Below are 10,815 nucleotides of genomic sequence, written 5' to 3' on the forward strand. Positions count from 1 at the left end.
TCGAAGAATGGAATGTTTTGTGTTCTTGTAGATACATGTATCTACATGCATCACAAGAACAAACAGTAGACTTCGACGTTTTAATCTTTCAAAGATTAGGTTCTACATATTTTGGACTATAACCTAGAGCCACCAAATCTATAGACTTCTGTTAAGTTCATGAAGATTAATCTGTGGAACCTTGTTCTTTTATGTAAACACCAATCACTCAATAATAATGATGTTGCAGTCTGTTCTTAACCAGATATCCTCAATATATGGTCCTTATCGGGCACATTTTTACAGCCAGAAATGCGAAATTAATACAGAATATTACTGGAAGCTCCATACTGAAAATATTTTATAGTGCGCGTCCATAGCCTGAAAAAACTGTGTTTAAATAAAATCCATACATACATATGTATATGCTCTATATTTGTATGTAGAATGTTCATGTTCACAGATCCTGATACTCGGGCATATTTCGGGTATCCTTTAGTCGAAACCCTGCAAGACTGCAAGAGAGAGTTGCAGAGTGTGTCAGTGAATTTATTGGCTGGGCGACAGCGAAAAGCATAAGTTGCACTATCGCCTACGAACACGAACAAATAAGCATAAATATGTCGCTTAGAAAGTCCCACTGCCTCGTCCTCCGTCTGTGGGTTTGTGGGTCTGTGCCTCTGTGGCTCTGTGTCTGGTGGCAGCTGATATGCCAAAAAGGAACTGACACACTGCAGAAGGCCAGTTTATAATTGGAGTACGGGGAGCTCCTGCCAGTCACTATCTCTTTCTCGTTATGTTCTTGCTGTGCGTTGCATTTTAAGCTGCTTTCAAATATTAAATTAACAGCGACCACGTTGCAAAAAGCCTGCAAGCGTGGCTTGCATCACCAGAATGGTGGGGATTATTTGCGTGCCGCACAAAAAGGGTACCAAGGAAAGCCGACACAGAGGAGAAAATGCAACATGCGAGTACTGGCCAAGCCTGGGCGCCGCTGGAAGCTGAATGGTGCCTCCTGCCACATGAGACGCAATTTTAAACGCATCAATTTCAGTTTGAGAGAGCTAAAAGCTTTGCTTGTTGCATCGCGCTTGTTGATGTGTTTGGATTTTTGCAGCCTGTCAGTCGCTTGTTATTTCAGCCATTGTTGTTGCCGCTGCTCCCGGCGTGGCGGTTGCTGATGAGGATGATGATAGGGGTTAGGGTGCTAGTGATTTCTATAGGCCTTTCAGAAAAGTTTTCCACTCCGAATTTGCCACAAAATCGAGCAATTTTATCGAGCTCGCAAATCGATTTTTAGCAAAATTTACATGGGGTATAGGCCTGCAGTTTTGCCAGTTTTGTCTGTAATGAAGATTAAACCGTATGAAGTATTTCAAATGGAATTCAGTTGGTGAGCTTAGCAGGATATACAAACCGAACACAAATGATCAATGGATGTTACAGCAAAAGGAATTTGCTGGCATAAATTGTTGCTATGCGATGAAAATAATAGCAATAAAGAAGTTATGTTCATATCTTATGGGTCAACTATAAAACCATAAAACTTTAAACTTTTGACCATAAACCATGGACAGAAGGTTCTTGGATACCAAACCTGTAGCAGAGTGACAATTATAAGGACTAAACCGCCTATAAGTTGATCCGCAAAAACATATATGTATAATAACATTGGATTTATGCCATGAGTTCCCTGATGGCGAGTTCGCGATGCAAATTTAATTAACGGTTGTTAATCCGATTCGATTATTGATAATCATTTATAATAATAATATCTTCGCAAGCTGATATTCCGGATAAAACTGGTTTCCAATTAGTGAACCACGGCAGCAACTCTCAGAGACTCCCGAGTGATAATTAATTTTTCTACGCTTGCACTTAGCACGTGCTTTGCTCCTTGTAAAGATACATACATATACATATTTTCAATATATTTTCCCATTCTCGTTCTAACGTATTTCTTGTATGGTTCTCATTCGTGTTCATGCTGCAGGGAGGTCTGGCCGGAGAACGAGGTGTTCGGCGCCGTTGCCGCTGCACCCAAAGATGAGCTGCTGCTTCTGCGTGAGATTTTCATGCACAATATTACAACAGGTGAGTCGAGAAAGGTGAAACGGGTGGGGAGGCCCGCCCACTGCCAACATTTTAATTATTGTTTATTACTATGCATTATGAAGGTAGCATGCCCGCGCGACCAGAACCAGAGCCAGAGCCAGAACCATCGCACAACCTTCTTCTGACCGTTGTTTTAATTAAAAATGAAAATCTGCCACTTGGCTTTTGCGTGTCATTTATCTTGCGCTGTCTACTGTCTACTGTCTGCTGTCTTCTGGCTCGTGTCCCTGGCCCTTCGCGCTGCGTCCTGGACAGTTGGGGCCACTTCCGGTGCAGTATTTTGCATCTCCACTCTATAAATTTGCTGGCTGAAATAAGCCAAATTATAGCGTAACTTTCAGCTGACTTTCTCTCTCTCTCTGTCTGTGCATGGCCTTGTTGCATTTCGCCTGGCATTGTCTAAGTTTTTGCAGGCCCCGTTTGGCTTTTTGCGTTTCTGGCCAGCCTGGCCATCCTCTGCTGCGTCCTTCTGGCCAACGAAGTGCGCTTAACAAATTATCCAACAGAAATTCTTGCGCTTCATTAAAAGTAAAAAATGACGCAGCATAGAACCAACTTTTCCTCACCCTTATGCCAGCCTCAGCCTCTGCTCCTCTGCTCCTGCTTTTCTCTGCTTCTTGGCTTGGTTTACTAAATGAAAATATATTAAACGTGTAATTGTTTTATCTCATTGCTCGTTTTCCCCGCCTGCCAAGTGCATTGCTTTGCGAAATTTCTGTTTTCGGCTTCGTTTGATTCGGGATCCAACGCAGAGGAGCGTTGACAATCCGCTGTCCATATTTTCCATCATCTGGTACGAGTATCTTCCTCCTCCCGGCTGACATGACTTTTCAATTTGCCGTTGGTGCACCGGAAATGCCAAAGCTTCTCGATTTTGCTTAGACAAGGATAATGGCTTTCCTGCTTTTCTGCTGTGACGTGCTCGTCAGATACAGTATCTATGTATGCATATACGAATAACGTTCCTTTTCTGCGCGCTGCAGTAAGTATCCATCCATATACCTTATCGCTGAACTGCAGTTTTCTGTTTCACTGCGGCGCTGGCAGGGAAAAGTTTCTGACAAGCGCTTTAAAGCGCATCCATGGCTGACACTTTTTTATGAAATATATACAGTACAAGGACGATGGAGATGCAGACGGCGACGGTGTACGGCGAAGACGACTCTGCCAACGGCAAAGTTTCCAACTTTTGCCGCGCCGTGCAGTTAATCGAGATTTTTGTGTGCGAAATTTATGATTTCCGCTGTGGAAGCCAACTTCTATCAAGAATTTCTGTGTTCGGTGGATATCATGTTCGGTCTTTAAAGCACGAGTTATGGGCACAGTGAGCCACTTTTTCAGTGGAACTTTTTTGATAGTTAACTTTAAAAGCAAAGTTAAACTACAGATATGAACTTTTAAAAGCTGAATCAGTTTAATCAAGCTGAGAATGCTTCTGAAAAAATAATATCTACTTCACTTCACCGTTAATATTGTATGTCCTACTAGTTGCAAACTTATCTAAAAAAAAAAATAAGTTAAATATTTTAAACTATCCAAAAGCGTCTACAAAAGAATGTACATCAAAACTTTTGAAATTATGATATAATAATTTAATTAATACAAACTTCATATAACTGTGGTAGTATTTATATTCCTCCCAAACGGCTCTTGGCCTTTGAACGAATATAGCAAGAAACATGCGAAATAATAGAGGGAACAGGAATAGAGAACAGGCGAACGAACCCAACAAGATAACGAAAATGTGCATGTGAGCATGTCGCAAGCGCGTAAATCCCAATCACAAGAGGAACGACAAATCCTCCCATGACCTTTCATTATATTTTCATCCTGGTTTTTAATACAACTTATTACTACTAATAAATTCAACAGACAATACATTCTGACCAAAAATGGGGACTGAAATTGAGAATTCTATGAATAACAAATGACCAGTATTAGGGATTTTCCTTTATATACTTTCCAAATCAAATCAAACTTAATTTTAAAGTAGTATTCCCTTTTTTTGTTTACAAGTGGATTGAACAATGTCTGGACAATGGCAGCCCCTGCGTCAGTGCGTGTGGGAGTGGGCACGGTGGTCGCATCCTTTTAGCGTTTGGGCCGCTGTCTGTGCCTTGAAGCGCATTCAATGGTGTCCTGCTCGTCCGTCTGTGGGTCCACATGAAAGAGTCTCCGCCTGTGCTCAATCGCAGTGCTTAAAGCATTTGAAGCCCTCTTTTGTGTCTGCGTCATTTTTTTTTTTTTTTCAAAGGGTTGAGCTCGTTAAGCCTCAAACAAAAAGCGTGACTCGTTCTATCGGCGACCGAGGGATTTTATGGGCAGCTTATCGCCCGCCGGCCGTCAATAGATTGATGGTCAGTTGACAGTTTTCCGGCTGCAACAATATGCAATTTACCAAAGAGAGCACCAAAAAACTCCACCAAACGTTTATATATGAAAAATGCCCTTGCTAATGTTGGGTCAGAAAAAAGGCAACCAGTCCCCAAAGTGGCCATTGACTAGGTCCGTGTCTCTTCCGCTTGTTGCAGCCGTACATTTTATTAATTACCGGCAACCGCAAACTGCATGTTGTATGCCCTCTGCCTGCGGTTTGGCTTTAATTAATATTTTTTACTCATGCTACCCTGTGAGTGGAGGGATGTTTTAGACTCTTTACTAGCTTACCATTAGCATAGGATTTAAGCATTTTAAAATATACATAAAATGCCAAAGAAAGCCACGTCCAAATCACTCTAACTAGAATCTGCTTTTGAGGTGTTTTTTTCTTAACAAGAGGCCAGAGTTCCGACCATGAAATTATTTGCGAATGCAAAAAGAAAAGTAAAGAAGAACAGCAGATCTATCTTAAAACTCTTTTTGCTCCTGGAGCATTAGATCAGAGGGACTACCTCTCGTTTTTTGAGCGTAGATCATAGGCTTTCTAAGCCGGGTATGACACATATTTTTTCAAGAGACCAACAAATTATGTCATGTATAAATGTTGGATAAACACGACCATAAATCACAAAACACAATGACAACACTGAAGACAAAATTAAACACTCACCTTTGCTGGAAAACCACACATCGATTACTTCGTACTGCCAGCAAATACCACTCAGAATACTCAGATCAGTAGCGTCTGCTTTCTGTCCAAGTTTACGTGGGGGTGCCCACAACCGGCACGATTCCCCTCAGTATCCTCGGGACTATGTACATTCCCGTTTAACAACGAGTTTGTATGTACGTTCGATTTAGTTCTAGTTAATTGAGTTAAAATTTGGCATACAAATTGGAGATCGAAGACACAATGAGTATCAATTAGTTGAGCCGGCTATGTCTGTCACATTTAATTATTTCACATAATATTAATTTTGCTTTTGTGCCAGCCACAGCCCAGACTTTGGGCAGGGCAAATGGCAAGAGCATCGACACTTTGCATAATTTATAGCACTTGTCTATTGTCGTACTCCACAGAACTCACATATGCATGCACATACATACATACTTTCATATGAATGCCTTGTTTCGATTTCAAATTGGATTTAAAACTTAATTTGAGACACAGGGGCGGAGGGGAGGTGTCGCTGGGACAGCTGCATGCCAGTCTGTTTGCTTAGTTAAATCTTAATCAAGTTGCTTCGTTGATTTCGATTTGTGGAGCGCATAATAAATGACGAGTCCTTCGTCCTTCGTCCCTCGTCCTTTTCCCACATTATCCACATCCTGTTCTGTTGTGTCCTGCCAGACACACAGGCAAGCCGAATCAACGCCAAGGAATCATACAAAAATAACACAAAAATCCACTCAAGTGTTAAAACAAAACCAACAGAAACGAAACAGTGCCGAGCGTTAACGGGGGACAAGACAGAGTTGGATGTAGGTATATCTGTATGTTTTGGGTTCGTACATATATTTCAAGTCCTGCCAAGTCTGTGCGCCAAGTCCTTAACTGATTTCCCAGCGCAAACAAGTTGGCTCTGCTGTCCCCTGTCCCACTTCTTTGTCTCGCATAAAAATACAAAGTTTATGTTATGAACACAAATAAAAAGAAAGGAAAAGCACAGGACAAAGCTCACCAAAGAACAACAGAAAGTGCTCGTGTTGGTGTATGGCAGAAAGAAACGTATAAAATACAATAAAATGGAATAAAATATCCACAACACAGCTAGAAGAGAGTCATTTATACAGAGCTGAACTCGACTGAACAGAGCCGAGTGGCGCAGGCTCCTCCCTCTCCTCCTCTCAGCAGTATATTTGCAAGTTGACGTGTCTGCTGTCCCCATTTTCCAAATCCACTGCCATGCGAGTGCGCCACCAGACATCAACCACAACACCACAACACCACAGCACCACAAACTCGTGCACGATAGAACAGAACCCCTATGCGGATGAGGCTGCGGATGGTCCGGCGATGACACTTACTCAATTAGGTGCCATGACTTGGCGCTGGCTTGACACTGATTTGCCTTTCATTTGTCCATTCTATTTCCCGTTTTTATGGTCCTGGTCCAGATCCAGCTCCGTCTCGCCCCGTCCACTTCGTACCATTAAATTTAATAGCCCTCTCTCTTCGTTTACCTTGATTAGTTTATCTGTCTTTGTGTTGGTTTTTCATCAGGGAGATTGCTTTTGCTTTTCAATTTTTGAAATAATCCAATAATCGGGCACAAAGTCTACATACAAATTGGCAAAAACTATGTTGTACTTAAAGTCTATAAAGAATGAAATATTAAATAAATATTCGGTGTAGAATTCAGTTCACATATGTAGGTATTAGCTTTGTAGGGGAATGTGCAGCTCAATAAGGACCCAAATAGTGTCTAGGAAATACCTGTATATATATTTTGAAATAATACTGAAACCGTGATGCAGGGCATGCAAATTTAAAATATGGGATGGGAATATAATATTCAGAAGAGTCAATGGAACGAATTATAGTTTTACTGTTTCTTATGTATAATACAAGTGAAATACATATATTTTCATAAATTTGGTTTAAAATGTTCGTGCTCTTACTTATTTGTGGATGCTCTTACAGCATTAAATTTACTTAACGTGGATTTTCAGTGCAGTTCTCCAGGCAAAAAAAACGTTGTCCCCCTGTCCATTCATATCAATTGGGGTTTTGTGCTGTTTGAGCACAAAGTTCCATGAAAAACACGCACCAACCACACCTGGGTTCCATCTCTGTCTCGCTTTTCTCCAGGGGCCGCCGCGGCCGGCCACAGTTGGCGGCAATGACATTCAAAATATGTAATGTGAAAAAATAACCGAAAAATTAAACTTTAAATTGAAAAACGGAAACAAGAGCGCACTGAGAACTCTGGGACTGGGACTTTAGAACGCTGTTTAAATAAAAGTTGTCATAGTGTTTGTGTGTGTGTGCGAGTGTGTGTGTGTTGGATATGAGTTCGCCCGTGTGTGCTTCGAGCGGAATTTTACCTCTAGTAAACATAAAACGTTGCATACTTTGGGGACCCCCTCTCGCAGCTGAGCGACAATAAAAGCCAAGCAAAGCGAGGAGACTAGATAGAGAGCCCACAGAAAGACGAGACGAGGGAGTGTGACAGAGAGTGAATGAGGGACCGAGGGAGCGCAAGGCAAAAGTCATAACGAGTGCAAAACCATGAAATGAAATCGTTACCGCCCCAACCCAACGCACACAGTGCCGGCCATCCGTTTTTGTCCCCTGTTTCCCTCCCTTTATACTTGCAAATGTGTCGAAAAACTAGATCGAAAGACTGAATTATAATACCCTTATCTTACCACCAGCATTTCTGCTCCAAATTGAAGTTTAAATATGCCAGATTTTAACATCGAACATAAATAAAACCATTTTAATATATTTTTAGTTTGGAAAGCAATGAAACTATGTAATGATCAATCTTCAATGAAACTAATAGTAGTTCTATATTGATAAAATGATTCCTTTGATGTTCAAATGCTTAGAACAAATCTTTCTTATCCAAGATTGAAAACCATGTAGAATAATTTGAACATAAGTACCATATCGGCTATTACATCGAGGAATAGTAGTATCCCCTTCTTACAATTTATAGATTATATGAGAGCAAACTTCAAATAAGTTGTGGATACCCTCAGGAAGAGTATAAAAACCCGAGCTATATTGTATAATGCGAAGTATTTTTTTACATTTGACATTTGTGTGCCTGCGTGTGTCACACATGGCTCTCCCTGGTCCCTGGTTGCTGCTCCCAGGACTCTCCTTCACGCACATTGCGTGAGGGCAAGCCGGGACGGTGAGAGCTGGAGCTGAAATTAAGCAATGTGTCCCCAGAGTGCACTACATTGCGTATACGTAATGTGCCAGTGCTTTTTGGCACCGCTGCATTAAAAATGAATGCAATTTAAAGCAAAAGGGGAGGCCAATGCGTATGGCTATCTCTGGCGTGGGTGCCCTGCCCTTCGCAACCGCACAAAGAACCCGCAGAATTTTTGCATATTTATAAAAATCGAAGGGGAAAAAAGCGTAAGTTTGGCTTCCTTTATTTTTTCTGCTTGACTGGCGCTAATGGAGCGCCATTTGGCTGCACTGTAGCACCGAAATCAATTAGATAAAGTTTTTCCCAGCTGCTGCATACGCAAGGACGAACATTTTTAACTTCAGTTTCGACAGCCCGGCCAGTAAATTGCATAAAAATTAACAGTTCAATGGTCACCCTGGCAATTATTCCATTTCCCTTGGTTCCACTTCCATTTCTCTGCATCATCGGGGTGGACCGTAGTAAGGAACTGCGAATGAGATCATGGCAAAGTGGTCTCTCGTTCCTTTAATTTTTGCCATTGCCTATTTGGGTTAATCAGAGATAAAGTCCTTATGGCCCACTGCTACTGGTGGATGAAATTCCATCAGTCAAGACCGGACATCCAGTTGCATTAAGTTCTGACAAAGCTAATCCGGCTAATAGGAATCCTTTAGAAATCATACCCTTTGCTCCCGCCGGAATTTTTAACAAAAAATTAATCTCGAATGACATTTCCTCATCGAACTGTCGGCACGTGTTTCCCCGCATGCGAGTATCCTGGGGACGCGAATTTCGTTATATTTTTATTATTTTACCATTAATTTTTTTATTGCGCACGCATTTCGGTTAACATTTCCCTGGCATCCGCCAGATGGAGGAATTTCGATGTTATTGAATGTTGTGTATGCCTCGTTGCAATATTGAATATTTAATTCCCGTCCATACAACCGAATGTCCAAGGGCGCATAACAATTTCTTGACATGTGCGCTTCGTTCCGCTTGGTTCCCCAATGCGGCGACAGTTTCAGCATCCGGCCCAGATCGGGCTCTGCCAGGACTGGACTCTTTCCCGGACCCCGGACCCCATACCCTTCTATGCCCAAGCTAACGATGTATGCCAAAGGAAACAAAAGACCCACAAAAGGCAACAGGACAGAGAAGATGAACAAAAAAAAACGAAAACAAAACAAGAAAAACCAATTGACTTTCATTTTGTCGGCCATTTTCACAGCGTCGTTGGTTTACCAACACACACACATGCACCCGCACGTATTTACGTAGTATGTATGTATGTATATGTGAACACTTCCTGTTGCTGAACGCAATCATCTGATTGCAGTTTCGATGTGAAATAATTGGATTTGAAATAAAAATGTTTCGTTCCCCCGTTTCGGCCAGTCCTGACCATTTGACTCCTTCGCGGGAAGTCTCCTGCTCCCCATCTCCAGCCCCTTCCCCTTCCTCACAGATGGGGGGTTGTGTGCGAGTATTGGCATAATTTAGCCAGTCACATTTGCTCCTAGCTTAACTGTCGCATGTGCCACTAATTTAACGTTTATGTTTATCGCTTGGTTTGATCTCCATTATCCGTGTGGCCAGACGACGACCTTCTGGCTTCGGTCTCGACTTCATTTGTTGTGCTCTAATGAACTGTTTGTCTATATGTTTGTCCGATATTAAACCGAATGCGAGCCTGCCTTTATCGGCACATTTATAAGTAAGCTCCTTCCCCTTATGAAATTATGAAATTTATGAAATTACTCCATTTTCCCCATTATACGTAGTTATTTTAATCCTCTGCCCGAAGGAAAAATAACCATTCATTGTGGGTTTTCTCTTTCAAATGAAATAAATTTCTCAATTTTATTATTTTCACATTTTTTCCGTTTCGATTTCGGTTTGCATTAAAATGGTTTTTGGTTTCGAGAAGAATTCATAAAATGTTTACCATGTCTTTACATACAGTTTTAATTGCTATTTATATTTGCTATATCCATAATACATTTGTTTGTCTTAGTCCTAATTCTAATGCTAATCTCTCCACACATATGGCTTAGTTCTGCTTTATCAACCCTTTACGCTACGATTTTGGCAGCACTAAGACTAACATTTATAAGTACTCTTGTGTGTATACCACACATAAATATATTGTAGAGCCGCTCCGCCGGCAGATATTCCGATTTCGCATAGATATTGTTTGTTTTTTGGCTTGTTTTTATCTTATTTTCACATTTATATGGTCATATATATATTTACAAATACCCAGGGAAATTATTTTTGCAACTCTTATTTGTATTTCAGTTGTTCAATTTTATTTCTGCAATCGTTTCTGTTTCTGAAAGCTCCTCCCGTTGTTTAATTAAAATGCTCCACGTCATTTTGTATAAACTAAATATTTGGTGTGTTTTTGTAAATAGAAGTATTTGTTTAATAATTATTTGCTCGGCTTTATGCTTTATTTTTTGTAATT

At 41.0% G+C, this 10,815-nt stretch overlaps 1 protein-coding gene across 1 annotated transcript in view; it reads left to right on the forward strand.

Annotated features, from left to right (window-relative positions):
- Window positions 1–10,815, forward strand: part of LOC6587622 (protein timeless homolog) — a 67,950-nt gene that overhangs the window by 23,835 nt on the left and 33,300 nt on the right. Inside the window, exon 11 of the mRNA XM_026989943.1 lies at window positions 1,973–2,073. Coding sequence (XP_026845744.1) covers window positions 1,973–2,073 — 101 coding nt within the window. The remainder of the gene's footprint in view (window positions 1–1,972; window positions 2,074–10,815) is intronic.

Source organism: Drosophila persimilis, unplaced genomic scaffold (genome assembly GCF_003286085.1).
Source record: "Drosophila persimilis strain 14011-0111.01,24,50 unplaced genomic scaffold, DperRS2 tig00000000-arrow-pilon, whole genome shotgun sequence".
NCBI classification, from domain to species: domain Eukaryota; kingdom Metazoa; phylum Arthropoda; class Insecta; order Diptera; family Drosophilidae; genus Drosophila; species Drosophila persimilis.